The 25,819-nt window shown below is 45.3% G+C and overlaps 1 protein-coding gene and 1 pseudogene across 2 annotated transcripts; one reads left to right on the top strand and one right to left on the bottom strand.

Moving 5' to 3' along the window:
• Positions 1 to 1,418: 1,418 nt before the first annotated feature.
• CNOT11 (CCR4-NOT transcription complex subunit 11) lies at positions 1,419 to 22,482 on the bottom strand. The gene is made up of 7 exons (XM_079941034.1): positions 21,814 to 22,482; positions 16,807 to 16,971; positions 13,012 to 13,164; positions 8,975 to 9,177; positions 7,572 to 7,774; positions 5,252 to 5,348; positions 1,419 to 5,175 (listed from the first exon to the last, which is right to left on the bottom strand). The coding sequence occupies exons 1-7, from the start codon at positions 22,331 to 22,333 to the stop codon at positions 4,978 to 4,980; spliced, it is 1,539 nt and encodes a 512-aa protein (XP_079797160.1). The 5' UTR covers positions 22,334 to 22,482; the 3' UTR covers positions 1,419 to 4,977.
• LOC307195737 (frataxin, mitochondrial-like) lies at positions 19,183 to 19,814 on the top strand (annotated as a pseudogene). The gene has a single exon. The product of its transcript is annotated as a frataxin, mitochondrial-like (transcript).
• Positions 22,483 to 25,819: the final 3,337 nt, after the last annotated feature.

Consider the following 25,819-nt stretch of genomic DNA (forward strand, 5'->3'; position numbering starts at 1 on the left):
TAAAGCGTGGTAGATGGGGACTTTCCATTGCTGTTGTAACAAAATAAACAAGTAACCGGTTTCCTTGATTAATTTTAAAGCAGACTTAATGGCGGTGACCTTGTTTAATCATCTCTTCTCTCTACTCTTGTTTGCTGTTCTTGGCAGTGGAGGTGGAGGGAGTGGGCTGTTCAAGCTTTCGGGGGCTGCTTTCTAAATTGATAAAGCGATTAAACAGACACACACACTGTCCTCACTTCTTAGAGGTGGAAGTCAAGGATGAGGAAGAGATTTTTTTAGAACTTGAAATTGTAGCCCTTTTTCGTTTCCAAACTAGTTACTGTGTGGATCTGTGTGGGTAAAAATACATGTTTATTAAGAATATAAATTTAAATAATTTATTTTTATAGCTGTTTCTAAGATGTAAAGTTCATATAGCTTATTTTTTTCAAACTATTTACTACACTTTGATTCCAGCCACTCAGTGAAATACTAGGTGAGTAAACAGTGGAAGTAAACTGAGGCCAGTTTCCATGTGAGGAGCTATTGGAATAGAAGTTGTCTTACTTTGAGCTCTCATTTCAACAGACAGCCTCAGTAGGTTTCCATAATAGCAATTATCTTTGAAATCCACCTTCTGTGGTGCATTGTGGATAGGAAAATATGTCCTTGATTTTATACTGAGTAGACTGTTTGCTCTTTGTATTTTAACACACACAGTAGGGAAAGATGCTTTAATTCTTCCCAGTAGCCAATGAAGCTGACTTTTAAAAAGAATACTGTGACAGATCAAGGTAAATTGTTTTTGATGATTATGGAAGTGTGAGTTCTTAATCAGTGGCTGTCAGCTAGAGCTTTCCTTAATTCAGAAGTTTGAACCCTAAGTTATAAATAGAAGAGATTGGAAAAATTATAGTGCTCTTATTTCTAGAAACACAAGTCTTTAACAGCAGATAAAGAAATTAGCAAGAGAAGACAAAACTTCAGTACTTCAGACAAAACTTCAGTACTTCGAAAGGAAAATGTTTCCTTTGATACGCTTTTCTTAGGTGGAAATAAACATGATAAAGGGTCAAATATTACTAGAATTTTTGCTGAAATAGAAACTTGATAAAATGCTGGGAATCTGGGGAATGTCAATGAAGAAAGATTAGTAAATGAGAGATGTAGTTAAGGTTATATTATTTATGGCAGTAATCGATTTCCTTCTGACAGTTGTCATGAAGACCATTTCTTCACAAATAATGTAGAGACAGTATTTTTTCTTTTTAACTGAGAGCCTCAGGCAGCCTGTGGAGGAGGGCAGTGTACCCATGGATGTGAACACCCCGCAGGCTATTGCCTGCCATGCTGCTTCCGGGCTTCCCATCAGAAAGCCACGACGCCCAGAGGGGAGGCGTACACACAGCACCTGGAGCAGGTAATAGCTCTTTGCATGCTGTCCTTTTAGGGATCTTGAATCCGCAGAGCCTTTCCTGAAAGACTGCTCCCTCCCTGTAGTTACTGAGGAATGATGACACTAAAAGGCCGAATTGCAGTGTGTCCCTCAGCAGTTGGCTCTCTGTGGGCGCACGATGACAAAACCTCCTGAAGCGAACCTCTGGTCTGACCTCAGTAATGTCAGGGCAAGATTTCCAAGATAGGCCTTTCCAGCGAGCTCAGATATTTTTAAGATAATCAGTGAACCTTGGGGCAACTTCAGGGCTTGAACATGCAGTAAGTACCTCTCTACATGCTTTAGGATACACTTGCTGAATCAAAGACCACCAGACCCATGAAAACAATAACAACAGTAATAGACCTTCAGGAACCGGGTGTGTTTTTACTTGGACACAATACCCAGCGTAACCAGATTCCCCAGTAAGATGGCTTCCTTTGGCTGTAGCCTTCCTTTGAGCACATTAAAGTTGATGTGATCAGTGAGGGCTGAGGTTAAGTGAGCATGCAGATATCGCTAACTAGAACCTGAGATAATGACATGTTTTCGTCAGTTTCTTTGGGCTCACTGTAAGCCCTGCTTTGAGATTTACAGAGCATGGGACGCTGGCCTGAACCAGAGCTCGTCTTGTGTGGCGCACGCTGTGCTTCTGTGACGCAACAACCAACCAGAAAAGCCACCTACGCTTTTCCCAGTTAATTTCGTTTTTGAAGTTTTAAAAACACTTATAAGCATTTCATTCATCAAAAATACTAGTACTTGTATTACTGGTTATGAAAGTGAAACGTCTACAATATCATCAGCCATGCAGCTAGAGATCTGCCCGTGTTCTAACAGCAAAGTATAAATATAAAATAAGTTGTAAATCAAAAAAAATATCTGCATTACATTTGTTTAAAATGAGTACAAGAAAAGTCAATCCATTCTTTTTGATGAGTTGTAGGCTTGTGTATTAAGGGCTAAAGAGAAACTTGAGAACACTAGTACTTTCTGTTGGGCTGATTACAGTTACTGAATCCCAGGATTATGGAAGTCCTTTCCTCAAGGATTTTCCTCATAAGAACAGTAGTGACTGCATAAAAAGAAAAGACCAGGTACAAAAGGAAACTAGCAAAATCTCTTGGTACAGGGTGCAGGAATTTTAACAAGTATGTAAAAAGTTCTCCCCATGCGTTAATTTTCCATTTTAACCCTCAAAATATTTTAGGGACATCACCCTAATAGCATTTAAAATAGATGTGTGATCCACTGTTCACCACGGGAATGTGAATCATCACAAAATGCATAATACAGTAGTACACGCTACTTAAAATTTATGAAAGTATATCTGTATTCTATAAGAATAAAAATTGAGTGATACCATTTCCTTAAAGTTACTTAACGAAATAATACTGTTAAAGAGAGGTATTTGAAATAGTTAAATTTTAGGATTGCAAATGCTTTTTTGAACTTTCTACCCTAAGATGTCATCTTCTTAACAGGTCTCCTTGCCGTCTTCTTTTTAACAGGTAATTTGAAGATACTAAAGCTACAACAGATTGGAACTAAAAGTCCAGAGAATTCAAGGTGTGGTTTTTAAAAAACATGACAGTTAAACTGAACTCGTCTGATGACACTTAAAAGTTGACTGCAGTTTATTGAATCCCAGGATTATTGTTTCTTTTATTTCAGGTAAACTTTCTTCTACTTTTAAATGTTTAAAGAAGAACTTTTTGCTGGTGGTGTAACTGTATCTTGACTTTTTTTTTAATGTTCTCTAAATATAATTACTATTCTTTGTAAGCTATGTATTTAAAATAAATTTGAAAACCTTTCCTCTGTCAAGTAAACACCAGTACTGTAATCTGGAAACGATGCACAGTGGTCTGTCTTTAGTCTCAGGCCATGTCTGCAGATGTGCCCACAGAAGCACACTTGCAGCTCCAAACCAGTGTGTGTAGCACATCTGCGGTGGCTCGTGGACACCCCGGGGGCAGTGACCCTGCTGAGCTGCTGGCACGCGCCCTACCAGGTGAGGCTGGATGGGAGGATGGATGCTGTCTTCTAGTTTCAGCTCAGACTGTCAGCAGGTGTCCTTTTGTGCTCTATGTAGTCCCACATGTCCGAAATGTTGTGCTTCTCGTTGGTGATTTCAGTTTGGAACGGACCCCAGGCACAGTGTTGTCGCCCTGGCTGCTGCTCCTGAGCGCTGGTGAGGTACCTCACTGAGAAAACTCACGTTAGGCAGCGACGTGCATGCGTCCCGGGGCTGCCAGCCAGGAGGCTCAGCGTGACCAGGAATCGGCAGGGCCTGGAGCCTGAGGTTGGGAGGCTTGCGGCGAGGCGCAGTCGACACTTCACCATTCCAGAGAGTATGTGAATAATGAACTGTTTCTTTGCCCAGTGGTAACATGCAAAACGGTGATGCCAGCCATTAGGTGTTGAGAGAAGTCAACTGTTGCCATCATTTAGATGTCTGAAGGTGCACCTGTTATATCAGTTTGGGTCCTTATTTCCTTGAAGCAAGTATATTTATAAATCACTACCCTTCGCCAAGAATAACGAAGCTAAAATTTCTCATAAATCTAAGAGTACTGTTTTGCCAATATTACAAGGTGGGAATCTGTACTCATCTTAAAACCCCTCGGCTTGGTATCCTTTAACTTTTGCTAAGGGTTGGATTGGGAGGTGATTCCTGTTCCTATGAAGAATACGCTTTGAAAGTACCTCAGCAGATGGGGAATTTTTCATGATGTCTTTGAGTGAAAAATACATCAGATAATAGAGTTCATAGAAAACTTTAATGTAAGGCACTGCTGTCCAGAGTTAAATGAGGGGTTAAACAGCCCACAGGACGCCACGGGGAGGGCACAAAGCCCACTCGGTGAGCAGCCGTGCAGCACGGCCCCCGGTGCCGTCCTTCCTCCTGAAGTACCGACGCTCTTTTAGACTGTTAACAGGAGAGAAGGCCCAGAAAACTACCAGCTCTTATAGTCTCGGAAAAGGTTTCTAAGAATTCCCACGTCTGTAGGCAGCCCGCTGTTGTCTCTTAGGTCCCCATGACAAGAAAGGATAAGGTACACGGGTGTCCGAGGCTCACACTGCACCCAGTGAGAAGTTCAAGGGTCAGAATACCGTCATGTGATGATGACTCAAGACCTCAGGGGCAGTAAGGCAGGTTCTTGAGAGTGTCTTCAGTTTACTCTCACTAAACACTTTGAACGTTGGAACCTCAGGAAAACGGTATTCTTGCCTTATCTGAAGCCCGTGACTTACATCTTAAGCAAAAACAGGCACCTTGCTCTTCAGCTGAAGACCTCATCTACTTTGTGCAGTGACTTCGTTTGGGATGACAGCCCCAATGGATAATCATCAGCGAGACACCTACAAGACACATTCGTCCAAGTTCTTACCAAAAATTCATCTAAAGAAAAAGTCATCCAGGAAAGCAAAACTTTGCTTTAAGTGGATAAACTGGTGTTTATACGCATTAAAGCCAAGCAATCACTCAGGGTCTGAACACTTTTAAAAATGAAAAGCACAGCATAGCTGAACGATGAACAGGTGGTCCCGACGAGCTATCACTTGGACATCTTGGTCTCAGAAGGTGTCTCCCCAGTGTCCAAGGTCTTCAACAACCGGAAGAGGCCTGCAGCTTCTCGTATCCTGCTGAACTCAATACAGAAGGCCTGCACTTCTATAAACAAGTCCTGCACGTTGATGATTTTGTTACGGATCAAGGACTGGAGAAAGACACACACGAGACGCACCAGACGATTCTGAAAAAGAAACTAATTTTAGTGTGCGTTTTCTGGGCAGGTATTTATAAAATTTACAAAAATTTCTCTTACTTACCTGCATATATTTATCTTTAATTTGTTCACAGGTAGAAATGCAATTTGATATATAAAGGTGAATAAATTCAGGAGGTAGATCAACAGCTGTAGTTAGTCTGTTTCATAAAGTTAGAAAGGGCTGTTAATTTTATTTGCTAATAACATTTTAAAACACCGTTCACCATAAAATCTAAAATTTCCTTTGGTCATTTAGTGAAAAATTCTGATATATAATCTAGTTACCTAGTTTTAAAGAAGTTTATGCAAGTAAACCTCGGAGCCCCCCCCCCCCCCCACTGCCGCTAATAAGTGACACTTCCTTTTCTCAGGTCTACACTTAGCATTACACGTGCAATACACATTGAGCACCATGTCCCCGTGTGTTCCTGGCTGAATCAGAATTCATAGTTATCGTCCAAGCTCTAACAACCCGGGCAGTTATTCTGTCCACGTAAGTACCGCTTACTAACCTGATTACAGACAAGTGCTATGCAAGGAACGCATGTGAAGAAAGGCGTGGTAGTAACTGAACAGCACAGTGTATAACTAAGTGCTAACATGTGGCGTTTGCACAAAGAGTGATGTAAGTGAAAGACTCGGGAAAAGTCAGCAGAGCAAATGACTTAAATGGAAACCCAAGGAGAGAAGTGGTGTCCTTCCAGCTAAGTGGATAATCTGAGTGAACTGTGGAATCGGGGACGGGCGTGGCACACTCAGGAGCTGGTGGGAAAGCCCTGGCTGGAAGGTAGCAAAAGGCACCTTGGTCTAGAGTCTTCAAGGGGCGGCTGGTGTTTTCCAAAGGATTCTGTGAAATGTTTTAAGGTGGGGTGGGGGGAGGGTAAAGTAGGAATTTCATGCTCAGATAAAGGTGTGTGCTATGCTAACTATACAGTATGAATTTCCAAAAGTTTTCTAAACTTATTTGATTATAGAACTTTTTTCCACAAGGCTGAGGAACCCGTGCTCCAAGGAAACACCACCTGTGGGTGATGCACCATGATGGGGGTGGCGCACGCAGAGCAGACCCTGTCCTTGAAATTACTTCTGCACCACTGATAAAAAGGTGCGGGTATTCTCGGACTCAGTGCCTAACGGCTGGTTTAGACAGTAAGCGGGCACTTAGAGCATGGTCGGCCCAGAGGCCCCGAGCAGGAGGCAGCCCCCAAAGAGGAGTGAGTCTCAGTAACAGGGAACGGCCGAAGGCCTGGAGGAGAGCGCAGAAATGAAGCCGCAGGTCAGCAAGCGGCCAGCCGGTTTTGCCGGCACAGAAAGTTAAAGGTGACTACCTCGTGCTTCCCTCCCACAAATCTGCGCGCTCCTACACACACGCTTGGGATCCCTCGGCTTCCAGCCAGGCTTTTCCCACCAGCTGATTATAACTTCATTGTGGTTTTTTTTGTTTTGGGGGGGTTTTTTGGCTACACCATGTGGTTTGCAAGATCTTAGTTCCCCCACCAGGGATGGAACCTGGGCCCTTGGCAGTAAAAGTGCAGAGTCCTAACCTCTGGACCGCCAGGGATTCCCAGGACATATTCTTTAGTACAGCTTTAAGTAGGTTAAAAAACAATTAATCCCCAACTTACAAACGAGTGAGTGTTCAACTGAAGTGCAGTTGCGTAGCACTCAGAATGGACCGCCCCATGAGCAGAAAAACGATATAATTTAGCCCCCGGAACAAGACACCACATGGAGCAGAGCTGAGGATGAGAAGCCTAAACTGGGACCACATCAGGCAAGCCTGCACATATGGCTACACTACCCACAGACAGCTTAATAAACAGTAGGCTCCCAAGCTAACCCCCCAAGCCTATGGAATTTGTAATTTACCTAAGACATATTTGTAAGCAAAATAACAAAGTGAGAAACCACTACTCAGAGCACACAGAGAAGGGAATGTATTGTTTCCCTGACAGTTGGTGACAACGGAGCAAGGAGGCCAAATCAAAGAAAGGTTCAGAGAACAGTGCGAGGAACGACGAATTCTAGGAAGGCATTCCCAGAATTTCCTCAGCTCCCAGACCCATACTGATAACAGCTGTTAGTCTCTAACGAGAAATAATGCAGTATCTGTAATTTGTGTAAAGAATATACAACCATACATAGGAGATAAATCTTAGCGATTAAGTTTTCACTGATGCTGCTACTAGTGCGAAATACTTGGAATACTCTCCAAGTTCACATGCAGTCAACACTAAGGCTCAGATTATTTATTTAATGGGTTTTCTCAGACTAACAGTGTATCAGGGGAAAAAAAAACTTGCTGCTTTTTCCCTTCTAATCATTTAATCCGGATCTATATACACACCCCTGTCCGCATTTGATCGCGCATAGAAACTTACCGGTTTACAACTTCCATTGAATGTAATGACATGTCCATATTGACCAGAACCGAAAAATACTCAGTGATCTGGCTTGACTGCATTAACTTCAGCAACATTTCTATAGCGACTAGAGGGTTGTTTTCCACTAGGTCAGGAAGCTTGGCTGGAGTGAGGCCAATATGATAAACAAGTTTGGGGTCCTTTTCCAACTCTCCAAGGAGCTAAATATAATCAAATTTTTAGAAAGAGAAAAACAGAGGTTCCTGAGTCAAATGAGGAATTGTCTTTCCTGCATGCGTACAAAAAAACAAAGTATTTTTATAAAGAAAAGTTGTAAAATTATCTGCACTGAACCAACTTTATAAATGTCTTCCTTCAAATCCATGATCATCATTCTTTGATATTTTAAACTTTACATTTTAAATGTCAGATACTAAAACCAGGCACCTTCACAACAGTTTATAAACGACACTAATGCATCCCGGGCATTAAACCAGAATCAGTATTGTTTGAATACTGTGTGGATTTTAACAATATCATCCTTAAGTCCTTTGTAGGTTTTTTTTTCCATGTCATTTGTTAAAAATAATCTTACCGACTAGTTCTCCGGAAAAGCACAGATCACAGAGATCATCGGGGAACATCAGGAACCAAAGCCCCACCCAGCGCCGAGGGGAACAGATGCCTGAGGGGGGGACGGGCAGGGGGAGGGGCTGTCTGCCCGGCACACTGCACACGCTCACCCAAATAGGTGTCCTCAAAGACAGTTTCTTCTGCCAAATTGGTACATTCTGAATGTTCTGTGCTCCTTGCCCTGTCTCCGTGTATGTACACATGCACTGTTGCATGATGGCCTGGTAAGCAAAATGAACTACGCTGGAAATGTAGCTCCTGGCAGGTTCTAATGTGAAAGTGTACCGACTGAAGAATAAAGCTCACCAACCGGAACCGCCCACGGTGTTCTGCCTTTCCCCCGCGGGAAGCGTCACAGTTGGGTGCGGGGGCGCTATTCTGAATCCACCATTAACCAGCTGTGTGATGGGTGCTAGTTTACCTTCCTGGTTAAATGTTAATGATTCCGCTTACCCTCCTGGAGTCCTGTCCAGCTTAGTAACAATGTACATAAAGCGCCCGGCAGCGCAGAGCAGGAGTGCGCGCCATCCTACGCTCCAGAGTCAAACTCATCCCACACACAAGTCGCTAGGTTTTCGGGCACCAGGCTTCGAGCCCCACCAGAGTGAAGTGAGCCGGGGGGGGGGGGGTGGGGGGTGGGGGGGTGGGGGCAGAACAGAGCTTCAGAGCCACGCCTCCTGCTGCTGGCTCACGCTGCCAACATCACGTTACTGGTCATTTATCACTTTATGAAAAACGAAAACACCTGGTGAATTAAATACAGGAAAATGTTTACAATAAATCCATACCTGTGTCTGCTGAGGAGAAGATAAGGGGCTTTTGAAGGCTTTGGCCATTATTCGCTTGATCTCTACGCCAGTGCTGTTCTTCACACACATCGACTTGTCCCACTGAACCGCGTGGTCGGGCTCGGTTGGATTGAGCCAAGCCAGCTCATCCTCACACACGTGGAGCGGAGGTGGTGGACGGATAAACTCCGGCCGAAAATGGCCTGTAATCAAAGTAGCGTGTCTGACTGCTTCTGTCACTCGGCTGACCCCGCAACATGTGTGTATAAACCTCACAGATTCCGCTTAGTGAAGTGCAGTGACACCTCTTAATAAGGACAACACAGCAACACTCTGACTTGAAAATTAGAAGCAGAAAGGACATAAAGGCAGGGTTTTATTCAGAACACAAGAAACTGAAACACTGACATAACATTATGATGTCAGAGACCAAATCTATTTTGGGGGAGGAGAGGAAAACATTACCACCACCTGACAAGTCCTAGTTCAAGCATGATCACCACTCAATTGCAGAAGGACACAACTTACTCCATGGGTAAGTCTGGATGGGAAAAATAAAACACTAGTTGATCTCACTCATCCTATTCTCAGCACAATTTTATTCAGAGACCATATGATGTGTACTGGTTTTGTTTTTGCATCTTATAACCCTGAAGTAGCAAATTATGTGGAGATGAAATGGTAGGGGAAAGGTACGGTTGACTATTGACATGCTCAAATGAATCTGGACTTTCATAAACCCCTAAATTCACAAATGCTGTACATTTTCTTAAAACAGTAAACATACAACAGAACAGTGAAGTCACTCAATTTAATACCTCAACTATTTTACAAAACAAGATTGATCCCTAAGTTACAAACCCACTAAAAGAAATGCTGTCTGGGACTTCTCAGCAAATTTCACCCCTCACTTTGGTTCCCACGTAGGGTCTAAGATGGCTAACTAACTCCTCATGGACCGAGCCCCGGCCAAATTTGAGATTACTAGGTCCCCTGGTTTACTGAAAATGTCTGTGTCTGGCTAAGAATCATCCCTTTGTCTTAAACTACACCATCTCTTCACATATATCGCCAGAACTAGCACCTGAATCTCTGCAGCCCATTTACAAAAAGAACGTTTTTAACATTTCACGAGAAGTTATACCTATGTGATAAAGAGAAAGTTCCCATGAGGCAAGGATGCCTGGTGTTCAGCTAGACTCAGACCTAATATCTGATTGACTTGCTTCTTACACACCTTTCCAGTGGCCCATTCAAGTCAAAGATGTGCCCGAGCAAGTATTAAATACAACCCATCTGTGCCTTGGACCTTCCCACACACTGTGACTAGCTGAGACTTATTTATTCCAAAAACCTACTGTAAATGGCATTAAAAGTCACAGTGTAAGTTTTAAACTCAAGGTGACACTATAGTCTGGAGAACATGTTCTTATCCCTAAGCAGAAAGCATGCCTTCATCATTAAAACCACACAGAATCGTATAAAACCAAAAAATGCAGGACTCCCTGGTGGCACAGTGGTTAAGAATCCGCCTGCCAATGCAGGGGACACAGGTTCAAGCCCTGGTCCGGGAAGATCCCACATGCCGTGGGGCAACTGAGGCTGCATGCCTAGAGCCCGTGCTCCGCAACAAGAGAAGCCACTGCAATAAGTGCATGCACTGCAACGAAGAGTAGCCCCCGCTCACCGCAACTAGAGAAAGCCCGTGCGCAGCAACAAAGACCCAACACAGCCAAAAATAAATTAATTTTTTAAAAATGCTCTATTATTTCAAGTTCAATAGGAGTTTTCTTTGAATTAAGAGCTATAAGATCAGTAAAACTGCAACGGAAAATGATAAGATTAATGAAGTATAAAACAAAAAGGTAATAAACTACAAAAATAAACTCATTTCGGTAAAATCAGAGAATTTATATCCTTAGATATGCTGATGATAGGTATGTAATAAAAAATACTTGGGATTTTTCTGGCTGCATCATATAGCATGTGGGATCTTAGTTCCCTGACCAGGGATGGAACCTGCACCCCCTGCAGTGGAAGCATGGCATCCTAACCACTGGACCACCAGGGAATTCCCAAAACCTTGGTATTTTTATTAAAAAAGAAACTTTTTTTTTTAAAGTTTTTAAAATTAATTTATTTTTGGCTGCATTGGGTCTTTGTTGACGTGCAGGCTTTCTCTAGTTGTTGTGAGCAGGGGCTACTCTTCGTTGCTGTGCACGGGCTTCTCATTGCGGTGGCTTCTCTTGTTATGGAGCACAGGCTCTAGGCGTGTGGGCTCAGTAGTTGTGACTCATGGGCTCTAGAGCGCAGGTTCAGTAGTTGTTGCGCACGGGCTTAGTTGCTCCGCGGCATGTGGGATCTTCCCAGACCAGGGCTTGAACCCGTGTCCCCCTGCACTGGCAGGCGGATTCTTAACCACTGCGCCACCAGGGAAGCCCAAGAAACTAACTTTTATTGAGCATCTCTACTATGTTCCAGACACTATACTAGGAAGTTTCTCACTAAATTCATGTTTAACATTCTCTGACATAAATCCTACCAATGTTTTCTTAGGTCATTCTCCCAGGCAATAGAAATAAAAGCAAAAGTAAACAAATAGGACCTAATCAAACTTAACAAGCTTTTATACAGCAAAGGAAACCATAAACAAAATGAAAAGACAACCTACAGACTGGGAAAAAACATATGCAAATGGTACGACCAACAAGGGTTTAATTTCCAAAACATACAAACAGCTCATACAACTCAACAACAGACAAAAACAAACAACCCAATCAAAAAATGAGCAGACCTAAAGAGACATTTCTTCAAAGAAGACACACAGATCACCAACAGGCACATGAAAAGATGCTCATCATTGCTCATCATTAGAGAAATGCAGATCAAATTAAAACTTCAGTGAGATACCACCACACACCAGTCAGAATGGCCATCATTAAAAAATCTACAAATAACATGCTGGAGAGGGTGTGGAGAAAAGAGAACCCTCCTACATTATGGACGGGAATGTAAATTGGTTCAGCCACTATAGAAAACAGTATGGAGGTTCCAAAGTTACCTTCTGATCCAGCAATCCCACTCCTGTGCATATATCCAAACTCTAAGTCAAAAAGATACATGCACCCCTATGTTCACAGCAGCACTATCCACAATAGGCAAGACATGGAAACAACCTAAATGTCCATCACCAGATGAAACGATAAAGATGTGGTATATTTATACAATGGAATATTATTAGGCAATAAAAAAGAATGAAATAATGCCATTTGCAGCAATATGGATTCACCTAGAGATTATCATACTATGTGAAGTCAGACAGAGAAAGACAAATATCATATGATATCACTTATACGTGGAGTCTAAAATGTGACACACATGAACTTATCCATGGAACAGAAACAGACTCACAGACATAGAGAACAGACTTGTGGTTGCCAAGGGGAAGAGGGGATTGGGGAGGGATGGATTGGGAGTTTGGGATTAGCAGATGCAAACTATTATATAGAGAATGGATAAACAACAAGGTCCTACTGTATAGCACAGAGAACTATATTTAATATCCTGTAATAAACCAAAATGGAAAAGAATATGAAAAAGAATGTACATATATATATATATCCGTATAAGCGAATCACTCTGCTGTACAGCAGAAATTAACACAACACTGTAAATCAACTGTACTTCAATAAAATAAATTTTTAAAAATTCACATTTAAGGGCTTCCCTGGTGGCGCAGTGGTTGACAGTCCTCCTGCCGATGCAGGGGACACAGGTTCGTGCCCCGGTCCAGGAGGGTCCCACATGCCACGGAGCGGCTGGGCCCTGTGAGCCATGGCCGCTAAGCCTGCGCGTCCAGAGCCTGTGCTCCGCAATGGGAGAGGCCACAGCAGTGAGAGGCCCGCGTACCGCACACACACACAAAAAAAATTCACGTTTAAGTATCAACGAAAACAACATGATGTTTCAGAAAACCAGAAAGTCTCAGGGGGACGCTGAAAACATAAAACCAAGAATACAAAATTAGATATACCTACTTTCAATAGGTGGCTTTGGTCCACTGACTAAAGCTTCCGTGATCTGAGAGGCAACGGAGCTGTCAAATCCAGAATTAGAAGAATCCGGGTCTGGGTCGCTGAGAATGCTAGGGAAGCTGGCCTTACTTTGAGTTGGCAATTCAGACTGGCGTTCTGAAATAGATTAAAACAGGAAACACTTCAAAACTGAGGGCACCACAAGGAGAGTGAAAAGAGAAGCTACTAAATGGAGAAAGTGATCTACAACACATAAACAAAGGGCCAGATTCAGGATAGATTATCAATTTTAAAAAATAGGAAAAAATGGGCTAATGACTTCCAACAAGTGTTTTATTTTTAAAAAGCCTGAGGCTTCCCTGGTGGAACAGTGCTTACGAATCCGCCTGTCAATGCAGGGGACACGGGTTCTATCCCTGGCCCAGGAAGATCCCACATGCCGTGAAGCAACTAAGCCCGTGCGCCACAACTACTGAGCCTGCGCTCTACAGCCTGTGCTCTGCAACAAGAAAAGCCACGACAATGAGAAGCCCGCGCACTGCAAGCAAGAGCAGCCCCCGCTCGATGCAACTAGAGAAAGCCCATGTGCAGCAACGAAGACCCAACACAGCCAAAAATAAAAACAAACAAATAAATATTTTTTAAAAAGCTTGTATGGCCAATAAACATCTGAAAAGATATTCAATCCCATTAGGAACCAGGGGAAAATCTGTTAAAACGAGATACTATTGCACACACACTGTAGTTATAACTGCCCCTTGTGGTTACTGATGTTTAACTTGTCTGCTTGTTTTCTTAAAGTTAGGAAAATGCAACTGCATCATCCATAAGTACACCTTTGGTCCCTGGATCCCACTGTAAAGACATCTGAATTTCAGGCCAGCCTCCGTACAGATGATCTGTGTGGCTAGCTCCAGAGAAGATAGGTGTACTTCCCTTTTTTTCTTAAGCACTTGTGAAAATGATTAAGACATCTTCAGTCTGGGCAGAGGACAGCAAACAGCTCTAGGGGACAGCCAGCTTAGCCACTGTGCCAAGCCTCTCAATCCTAAGTCTAGTCATATATTCCTTTCTGAGCTTGACGTACTTTATAAATTTATTTTATTTATTTATTGTTGGCTGTGTTGGGTCTTTGTTGCTGTGCCCAGGTTTTCCCTAGTTGCAGCGAGCGGGGGCTACTCTTCATTGTGGTGCGTGGGCTTCTCATTGTGGTGGCTTCTCTTGTTGTGGAGTTGTGGAGCGTGGGTTCAGTAGTTGTGGCACACAGGCTCTAGAGCACAGGCTCAGTAGTTGTGGCGCACGGGCTTAATTGCTCTGCGGCATGTGGGATCTTCCCAGACCAGGGCTTGAACCTGTGTCCCCTACATTGGCAGGCGGATTCTTAACCACTGCACCACCAGGGAAGTCCCTGAGCTTGATGTACTTTAAAACTTTCTCATGGGCTGATTCAAGTCATCACAAGTTGAAAAGGAAATTAGATTTGATTCTTACTTTATTGAATACAAAGCTAGAAACCTCAGAATATACGTCACTTCTAAAGGTAAGGTGACTGAAATTGCCCATCACCTCGGCAACCAGTTTTCATAGTGTCTTTGGTTAAGAAAATAATTATTTTATTTCTGTTAATAGATTGCATCTGGCAGTAGTAGCTAACAAGTACTTTTGTGTACCTTCAATCTTAAAAGTCTGAAAAAGAGTTCTCTTAGTTTCAGAAAATAACCATTGTTATATTGTTAATATTTAGTACTTTAAAAATAAGGTTCAGGGCTTCCCTGGTGGCGCAGTGGTTGAGAATCTACCTGCCGATGCAGGGGACACAGGTTCCAGCCCTGGTCTGGGAAGATCCCACATGCCGCGGAGCAGCTGGGCCCGTGAGCCACAATTACAGAGCATGCGCGTCTGGAGCCTGTGCTCCGCAACAAGAGAGGCCGTGATAGTGAGAGGCCCGCGCACTTCGATGAAGAGTGGCCCCCGCTTGCCACAACTAGAGAAAGCCCTCGCACAGAAACGAAGACCCAACACAGCCAAAAATAAATAAATAAATAAATAACAAAATACTTAGGGAAAAAAAATAATAAGGTTCAGGGCTTCCTTGCTGGCACAGTGGTTGGGGATCCACCTGCCAATGCAGGGGACACGGGTTCAAGCCCTGGTCTGGGAGGATCCCACGTGCCGCAGAGAAACTAAGCCCGTGCGCCACAACTGCTAAGCCTGCGCTCTGGAGCCCGCGAGCCACAACTACTAAGCCCGCGTGCCACAACTACTGAAGCCTGCGCGCCTGAAGCCTGTGCTCTGCAATAGGAGAAGCCACTGCAGTGAGAAGCCCGCACACCGCAACCAAGAGTAGCCCCTGCTCGCCGCAACGAGAGAAAGCCTGCGCACAGCAACGAAGACACAGTGCAGCCAAAAATTTAAAAAATAAATAAATAAAATAAAATAAAATAAAATAAATAAATAAATAAGGTTCAGAATGCCCCAAGGAAAGAGAAGATTAGATGTCACCTTATACAAGATGCCAAATGTCACAGGGCATGAAGTCTAAGGATGAGGCACTATCAAATTAACCCTGCAGCTCACTTAATCACGAAGTCAAGGGTTCACAAATCTGGCTACAGATTATAATTTCCCTAATGAATTGCTCTCAGGTGATGAGACCCATGCATCTGCACTTCTGCTTAGAGCAGGTTAGCAAAAGCTGCTCTTTATCCTTACACGGAGAGGCTCTCCCTGACCACCCTGTTCAAGGTCTCCTTATTTTCTATCACTACAGGAGTTTGCTTCAAGACCACCCATTCATCTGCTTATACGTGTAACAGAAGGTGCCCAAATAATCTTGAAACAGAAGAACAGGGTGGAGGTCTCACACCTCTCAATTTCACAAAAGCTACTGTATGACTTGGATTAGTGTCCTGCTCCCCTGCAAATAAAACCCTTTTTATTTGGGGAAAAAAAGCCACCCTAATCAAAAGGGTGGTACTAGAATAAGGACAAATAGACCGGGCTTCCCTGGTGGCACAGTGGTTAAGAATCCGCCTGCCAATGCAGGGGACACGGGTTTGAGCCGTGGTCCGGGAAGATCCCACATGCCGCAGAGCAACTAAGCCTGTGCTCTAGAGCCGGCGAGCCACAACTACTGAGCCCACATGCCACAACTACTGAAGCCCGCATGCCTAGAGCCCATGCTCCGCAATGAAGAGAAGCCACCGCAATGAGAAGCCCACACACTGCAACGAAGAGTAGCCCCCGCTGGCCGCAACCAGAGAAAGCCCGCGTGCAGCAACCAAGACCCAACGCAGCCAAAAATATAAATAAATAAAAATTAAAAACAAAAGACAAACAGACCAATGACGTGGAATACAGAGCCCAGAAATAAACCTTCCCATATATATATTCAAATGATTTTCGATAAAGGCGCCAAGACGACACTGTTTCAGCTATTCTGGGTCCCTTGAGATTCCATATGAATTTTCTATTTCTGCAAAACACATTGTTGGGATTTTGATAAGAATTGCATTGAATTTGTAGATCGCTTTGAGTAGAAGTGACATCAGGAAAATTTTAAACGGACCAAGTTTTACTCAGCATTCTTCTTAAACTGGAAAAGCAATCAATTCAAGTGAAAACTCAAAAGGAAATTTATATCCCATAATAGCAAGGATCCAGTACTGAAGCTATGTTTTTCACAGAAAATACTAACTTTTTAGTACAGTTACAAAGACCTTCATTTAAATGGAGTACCTCAAGAAAAAAGGCCTAATGCTAGCACACAAAGATGCCTGAAGCGGGATCCCTCCTTACCGGCCAGGGCTAGCTGAAGCCCGCTAATGTCCACAGACTGGCCCATGTTTCCGACGTCCATCAAGGCAATCTGTCGCGGTGTCTTTTTGAAGAGTTCCCGTGGAGGGGCCAGCATCAGCTGGGAAAGGAAAAACTTCTCTGGCGGAGTTATAGGAGGCAAAAATCCTGTAAACAAAAGAACGTACAGCAGTTTCTCTAACGGTTATTTTTAAAAATTATCTTGAGTCTGGTAAAATTAGCATTTGCTACTTGTCACCTCAACTCATGTACCTTTAAAGACAAACTTACAATTGAAGATTCATTTAACCAAATAGATACATTCATCAAAATGTAATTAAATAGTGTCCCTGAGAAGGACTGGTTCCAGGACACCCTGCGTATACTAAAATCCAAGGATGCTTGGGTCCCGTATACAAAATGGTGTACTATTTGCATGTACCCTACACACATCCTCCCTTATACTTCAAATAATCTCTAGATTAACTGTATGTCAACTGAAATTCTATGATTTGTGGCAATGAAACTTAAGGTTTTTGTAACTATTAACTTTGTTTTGGGGGATTCTCTGGCAGTCCAGTGGTTAGGACCCGGCGCTCTCACTGCTGGGGCCCGGGTTTGATCCCTGGTGGTAGGGGAACTAAGATCCCAAAAGCCGCACAGCACCACCAAAACAAAACAAAACAAAAAAATCAACTTTGTTTTCTAACATGCTTCAATTCCTGCAAAGCCTGAAACTTACATATGCAGGCAAAAACAACAACAAAAAAAGCTACAATGCTCAGAAATGCTTTTCTTCTCTACTGCTACCAGCAACTGTGTAAAAGTTAAAGAGACAAGGAAGCAATCACTAGCTCCGCAAATACACTTCACACACCTGTTTCAGTCCACAGCACGGCTACAATTCCCAGAGTGCTGGACATTGATGCTTCCCTTTCATCCCAGAGCCGCCCGCTTACCCGGCGGCGGCCATCCTACCGCAGCACCGCACTGTGGCCAGACCCTGTTCCAGCTCCCAGCTGGGACTCCTACCCACTCACCGCCCACAGTCCACACGCCCACTTACCAATGAGTTATATTTCTAGGTACAAATCTGCTGACAGATTTTTAATTCTGTTTACACAGAATTAACCCCAAACTTCTGCACCATTCATAAGACCTTCCTAACGTGGTCCTGACCCACTTTCCTAATCCCATCTCCTGACCCCCCTCCAATCCATGTGTTCTACACTCCTGTTGCATAAAATCTCTCACTTTCTCTGACTCCTGATTTCAAAACAACCAATACACGCAGCTCTTTAAGAATACGTGACAGGGCCACACCCTTCTCTCCCCACCATCTCTAATCAATATCCAGCAAAAACATCACCCCCTCTCAAAGTTCCTCCAGCTACACAGCTGTAGTTCCTGTGCTACGAGGTGCTGTGCATGTGACATCTAGTACGGCCCTTAACCACACTGGGTTACAATCAGGTTTATGTCTCTTCAACCAGACTGCAGCTTCTTGAGTGCAAGGAAGCCATCCTACTTACTTCCAGATACATTCTCAACGTTGGCTCTGCAGCACAATCATCCGAAAAACTTTCAAAACATATACCCATTAGATGCTCCCCTTGACGCACAGTATAAGCCTTGACACTGACATTCCCTGTTGTATATTTAAGCACCACCCCTACCTAGTGACGATAGTAATGTATAAAGCTTATTGTAAATACTTTTATTTCTCATAATTATCTGCAATTTTCAGACACGGAAATTGAGGCAGAGAGAGGCAAAATAACCAATCCGTGGATTTCCCTGGCAAATCTGTTTACAATGCAGTCTATGGCCTACATCTAGGTTTAAACTCATCGCATTCAAGAGTGACATTATATAAGTTATGGTTAACCCATCCTACAGAATTCAAAGGGCTCTCCGACCCAAATCCCACACTACCTGTACCCTAAAGACATCTCATGGAATGCACAGGTTGCCCCTCTTAGGTAAGGGCAGTGCAGGAAATCCACGAGAAGATGCTTTAGATCCAGAGGAGTTGCCAGCAGGAACCATGACCAGCTTAAACGTAGACGCCCTCCCCTGCAAGGAGAAATTCTCCGGCCTGACCTCAAAATCTGCTGCCTTTACCTTCTGGCTCCCTGAATAGCAGTCCCTGCCTTAAGGGGTCACTCGCCTGTTTCCTCACTGCTTTAGGACCGTAAGATCAAACTGTTTCCCACCTGTCACCACCTGCTCCGCCCACCACCGCTGTCCTCCTCCAAGTCTTCCAGGTACCCTTATCACTCATCACCATCTCCTCTGTGCCCTTCTCCTCTCCTGGCTTCAGGTCTTCTCCCAAAATCAAGTCTCATAAAGCAGCTCTTGAGTTTAAAAAACAAACAGATGTGGACGCTGGAGCACCATGCAGCTGCCAGCCTCTGCTCCGCTCGGCACCCCCGGGCTATGTCCAGGCCCACGCCGGGGCGCCACGGCCAACGAAGGACGCCCAGCTCTACAGCTGCCAGGGCCTGCACAGGCAGCCAGCCCAGTCTGAGCCTCTGCTGCCTCAACTAGATCCTGAATGTCAAAAAGCAGGGCGTCTGCTGGATGAATCTGAGGACAATGGGAACTCTGGGTGACGCTGGCCGTCTGGACGATACCACGTATGCAAAACTGGCCGAGGAGACGCTGGATTCCTTAGCAGAGTTTTCTCAAGACCTTGCAGACAAACCTTACACACTTGAAGGCTATGATGCCTCCTTTGGGAATATGGTGTTTTAACAATTAAACTGGGTGGAGATCTAGGAACGTACGTGGTCAACAAGCAGACCCCAAACAAGCAAATCTGGTTATCTTCACCATCCAGTGGCCCCAAGCGTTACGACTGGACTGGGAGAAACGGGGTGTACTCCCACGACGGTGTGTCCCTCCACGAGCTGCTGGCCACAGAGCTGACTCAAGCCTTAAAAACCAAACTGGACTCATGTTCTCTGGCCTACTCTGGAAAAGGCACTTGCTGCCCAGCCGAATGCTGAAGACATAAAAAGCGCTAAAGCCAAGACCCCAGCTTCGCTCTGCAGCTGAATGGCTAGTTTTTTCCATTCCTGCTTTTGAGGACAGTTGCATCATGTGTACGGCTCTGTGAAAAGACCGTGTCGCCTCCCTCGCTGCCTGTGAGTTCAGATTTTTAATTTCCACAGGTTTCTTTGCATTTGTTGTCTGACTTCCTCCCTCACGTGACAGCCCTTATCTTTTGTAATGTCTGTATGCCCATACCTTTAATATATAACCTCACAACAAAGAAAAAGAAGAGGACAAATTCCAGGAGGAGAAATGAATTGGCTTCACCATTCATTCTTTGAAAGACTTACTACAAAAACTGCATGAAGAGCGGCTGGCCAACTTTGCCATCCTGTCTCAAAATGAGACTCATTAAAGGGAAGCCTAAAACGTTCCTACTCCTCTTGAAAGTGTAAACACTTCTAAGCCCTTTAGTATTGAAGCATCAGTGGCAACTCAGGAATTCCCAAACCGAAGACCATTTTCTCTTTGTGCTTTGTGACTGCCAGGGTGTGGCCCGCATGGGGTGACACAGGGAGATGTGGTGCTGTGTCTTCCATATGTCCATATATATGTACACACACATTTACATGTGTGTGTACATATTTTTTTTTTAATTTAAGGGTCAGTATAGAATAAGCTATTGCAACACTGGTCTGAGGATGCAAAAAAATCTCCCAAAAGCCACCTCTGTACGCTCATGGATATAGTACAATAAGTGAGGTCATGGGGCTGAGAGGTGCTTGGTAAACTGTGAAAGGCCACATAAATGAAAAGATGTTGGTGTTAATGAAAGGAACCCCGGTCTTACACTTGGCCCAGCCCAAAAGTAGTTGTCTGTCTCTGGGCAAGTTTCTCGAACTCTCTGGACCTCTGTTTCCCCGTGTTAACAGAGAGGGTTAAACTGGATAGAATATAGTCGATTCCCAATTTAGACAATTAGTGGTCCCGTCAGGCAACTTATCAGGCCAGCTTTAATTCCCTCTAGTAGAGGAGATGACAGTGAACAGTTTTTTTAAAACTACAGAGTAAGTATATGGTTTTGGGTTTTGCTCTACTTGAATTTCAGTTGAATTCAGGTTCAAATAATCATCCTTTATTGTGCCATTACCGTGCTAAGCCTGGGCTGTAGGCTGAATGTTAAAGTGTTGATCCTAACCCCCAATCACAGCCCTCATAAGTGCGATTAGTGCCCTGGGAAGAGAGACCCCAGAGGGATCCCTCATCCCTTTCACCATGTGAGGACACAGTGTGAAGACAGCTGTCTGTGAACCAGGAAGCAGGACTTCACCAGACGCCCAGTCTGCTGGGGCCTTGACCTTGGACTTCCCAGCCTCCAGAACGATGAGAAATAAATTTCTGTTTATAAGCCAAACAAACAAACAGAAATAGCAAAAGAGGCCTCGCATTCAACCCAGTGATCTCACTAAAGGTGCACGAGCATGCATTTTACATAATGTGCAGCAGTCTTGCGTCTTCCAGTCTAGGCCGTGAATTGAGACCACTTTCTAGCCTCTGCCCCCATCGCGTTAACCAAGGACACCTAACAGCAAGAAGGCGGCTGTAAAGTCCTGAAACGCTGCTGAACGTGCATTTCCGCTCAACAACGTATTCGGGTTCTGAACGACTTCTCGGTGACTCCTGAGACTTAAAGCCGGGGTGTAGGAGGGCAGATCCTGTGTGTCATTACTTACAACTGCACACACCTCAGACGCGCGTGACGAGCACGAACTGCATCATGAGGCACTAAAGCGTCAAGCCCAACACTAAGCGGCACGGTTTCACGGCCCGTACTGTTGGGAGGAGTAATTTTCGGTGCCGTGAAGCTGCCACTTGTCCCTACTCGGTGGAGGGAGTGCGGAAGGGATTTCAAAAGGACACAATCCATTTCACGTGTGGGTGAAGGCCCAGCAGCTGCCGGATCTCACTCTCCGCGCCGCACAGCGGGCTCCCGGCGGGAGGACCCGGGCTTACCTGAGAGCGGCGGCCGGTCGGGCTCCTGGCCGCCGCGGGCGGGCGGCGCGGGGTTAAGCAGGTGCGCGAAGCTGGCGGCGAAGGGGTTGGCGGCGAGCGGCTCGGTGCGGTACATCTCCCAGAGCAGGTAGAGCGCCGTGAGGCGCTGCGCCGCGCTGGGCAGAAGGTCCGGCTGCTGCAGCAGCATGACGAGCACAGAGCCCAGGCGGAAGTGGTCGGCCTTGCTGAAGTAGTGGTGGAAGGCGGTGGACAGGCCCTCGAAGGTGCTGCCGCCGCCCGCCTCCTCCGAGATGATGCTCAGCAGGCTCGAAAGCTCCTTCGGGGTCAGGCTCATCCTGCACGCGGGGCCCCCCGGGCCTCCACAACCCGGCCCGGGGCCACCCGCTCCGCCTCTGCCGCCGCCGGAGCCGGAGCCTCCTGGCCCGCTCCTAGACACCGACCCCGCCGCTTCCCGGGCCCTCCTTTGCTCCGCGGCGGTAAGAAGACGGCCACACGCCGCGCTCGCCCCGCCGCCGGGCATCAACCTCGCTCGCCAGTCCTGTTTCCGGGCCGGAGGGGCCCTGGCACCGGCTCGCTCCGTCCCCGCGGCCGTAAAGCGCACTGTGGCACGACAGCGTCGCAAACAAAACCCGCCGGGAAGCCAGCCGCCCGCAGAGGAGAGTGTGGCGCGGACCCAGAGCGAGGCTGCTGGAGCCGGGCCAGGGAGAGGATCCCGAGACGCCGAGTGGGCGGAGCGAAAAGCCGGAAATGGGGGTGGGGCCTGTGGGGGAGCTGCGGAAGTCTCGCGGTGCCACAGCACCACGCTGTGGTGCAGTCTGCGCATGGGCGAGCAACGTCCGCCCCCAGAGGCACCCCGAGGGTTGTACCAGGCAAAGAAGGTCCCAAGAAATTTGGGTGACGTTATTGTCTGGAAAAATGCATCTTATAATCTGAAAAGTTGCGGGCTTCCCTAGTGACACAGTGGTTAGGAATCTGCCTGCCAAGGCAGGGGACATGGGTTCGCGCCCTGGTCCGAGAAGATACCTTATGCTGTGGATCAGCTAAGCCCACGTGCCACAACTACTGAGCCTGCGCTCTAGAGCCTGCGAGCCACAACTATTGAGCCCAAGCGCGACAACGAAGACCCAATGCAGCAAAAAAAAAAAAAAAAAAAAATCTGAAAAGTTTTCTTAATATAACACACCTGGCTGTTCATGGTGAAACCTTTTTAAGTGCTAATAGCTATGAAGATCACACATTTCTCATTACCAAAGTTAATTTCCAGTCTTACACTCTTATTTGAGGAAATGGAATCATACGCACACGAGCTTTTGTACACGGTTACTTTAACAAGATTTTCGTAAAATGTTTCCAATAAACATTCGTTTACAAAATTGTTGTACAACTTTTTACCAAAGCCTGCCCAAGGGTGCTGATTCTGGGCCTTAGCTGTGCATTGGAAGTTCCCCAAGAGCCTTCAAAAATGCTAGTGCCTGGTCCTGGTGGCCAGGTATTAACAAACAGAAAGCAAAAACACCTGCCCAGGTGCCTAGTGTGTACTCTGGGTTGGGAATCACCGAGGGGTGTGTTCCAGACTTCCCCAGTTCCTCCCTTAGACCTACAAAACCCTACAGGGATTCCACCAGCGATTCCCAGCAGGCAAGTTTGGGAGATACAGTCTGCGCTAACTCATGCTAGTAGCTCGAGAATTATCTAGTTGCGCGCCACCTTAATTCTAACGTATAATTGAAGGAAGAGAAACTGCTGGGTCAAGGGGCATGCATATTCTGAAGGCTTCTTCACTCGACTATTAGATATCCCTGTAGAAGGGTCCTGCCAGTTAACTAACAGCAGCAGATATAACTTGGTAACGCTTGGACTCCTGGGAAACTGATTCGAATTATCTTGAAAGTACTCTCATTTTATTTATTTACTATAGTAAATAAACTTTATTGTGTTTGGGATGTCTGTTACAGCAATGAGCTTACCCGCATAGGTTTTGCTGTGGTTTTTTTTTAAGTTGTTTCAAAATATGTGAACATTATGTGCCCCACCACCCCAAAAAACTAAATATTTTTCTTTCTGTAAGAGCATTTTCAAAATTAGATTGGTGTTAAAAAGAAAACCAGAGGCCCCAGATGGAGTCACTTATGCTAGGTCACACTACTAACCTAACTGAAGCTTCACCCTCCCCCAGAAATGTAGTCTTAACCAGGAATTTTCTGGTCAGCACCAATGAGCTAATCGGTCACCATGCCCCAAAGGAAAATGAAGTAACCTGTCACAAAGACTTCTTCCATCCCCCATAAGTAGGATACCTATGCCTGAAATAAATCTTCCTTGCTTAGACTTCTTTGTCTTGCCTTTGAAAACCTTTTCTGTAGCCCTTGGGAGCTCCTCTCTACTTGCTAGATGGGATGCTGCCCGACTCATGAACTGCTCAATAAAACCAATTAAATCTTTAAAATTTACACAGTTGACTTTTCGTTATTTAACAATGGTAATCCAGGGTTTCCTACGTGTTCCCCGAAAACAACTCTCAGGCCCTGGTAACAAATAACCACAAACAGAAATCTGTCCTCTCACAGTTCTGGAGGCTAAAAGTCCAAAATAAGAGTGTCAGCAGAGCCAGGCTCCCTCTGAAGGCTCTGGGGAAGAATCCTTCCTTGTCTCCTCCTAGCTTCCCGTGATGCCCAGCGGTCTCTGGCGTCCCTTGGCTTATGCTGCACCATTCCCATCTCTGCCTCTGCAGTCATGTGGCCTTCTTTCCCGTGTGTCTGTGCTTCATGTGGCTTTCTTATGGGGACACCAGTCATTGGGTTTAGGGCCCACCCTAATCTAGTATGTCCTCATCTTAACTAACTGCATCTGCAAAAACCCCATTTCCAAATAAGGTCACATTCTGAGATGGACATGAGTTTTGAGGAGACACCATTCCACCAGTAGAGACCCAAAGCTCTCCTGGGCATAGATCCAGTCATACATACCGTCCAAGGCCGACCATGACGTCAAAAAGTGGGCGGTGCCCAATTTCTGGAAATCCCCACCCCTTCCCCAAAATAGCTGGAATACTCCTCCCACTCATTAGCCTATGAAATTACCCACCCCTATAAAAACCGACAACCCCCCCCCCCCAGGCGGGGGTGGGGCTGCTCTTGCCTTCTGAGATGGCCCACAGATCTGTAGAGTGTGTTCCTCTCTAAATTAATCCATTCTTACCTATCACTTTGTGTCTCACTGAATTCTTTCTACATGAGACATCAAGAACCTGACCTTCATTAAGTCCTGAGACCACGTGTGTGAGCTCAGTTAAAAGAACGTGGGTTCAAGTCCCAATCTGGGTTGCACAGTTTCAGCTGGACTGCCAGGGAAGCCCTCGTAATCTCTTCTTAAAAAGACACCAATCATAGTGGATTAGGGCCCACTCTAATGACCTCACTTGAACTCAATTACTTCTTTAAAGACCCTATACAAATACAGTCACTTTCTAACTGGGGGTTACAACTCAACATAGGAATTTGGGGGGCAGGGAGGCAGAGGCAGGGGACAACACCACAACCTGTGACAAAGAGGGAGCAGTAACTTTGGCATGAGGCAAGGAAATGTTTCATTGTCTCTTTGTTGGCTGCAAGAATCCCAGGAAGCTCAAAACAAAAGGAAGAAAACTGAATAGGTGGCTCTCACCAAAGTTATGCACAGGGAGGAGAGAAGCAGAGACTGGAGTGATGTTGCCACAAGTTGAGAACATCTGGAGCCACCAGAAGCTGGAAGAGGCAAGGAAGCATCCTGGAGCCTGACCCTGCCAAAGCCTTTGTCAGCAGATAAGGCAGGGGGTCCCTGGAGAAAGAGAACCAGGCATGGCTTTCTTGACATAAGAAAAGCCATTTTGGTCTAAGCCACTTGGTGATCCTTATAGGCCTGGTCACAATGCTTGCCCTTTATAAGATGTTTGTAACAGGTCTCAATAATCAATGATCTTAAGGGAAGAGAGGGAACACAGGGACAGAGGGAAAGCAGTCAAGAAACA

The sequence above is a fragment of the Stenella coeruleoalba genome (assembly GCF_951394435.1).
Source record: "Stenella coeruleoalba genome assembly, chromosome: 13".
Classification (NCBI taxonomy): domain Eukaryota; kingdom Metazoa; phylum Chordata; class Mammalia; order Artiodactyla; family Delphinidae; genus Stenella; species Stenella coeruleoalba.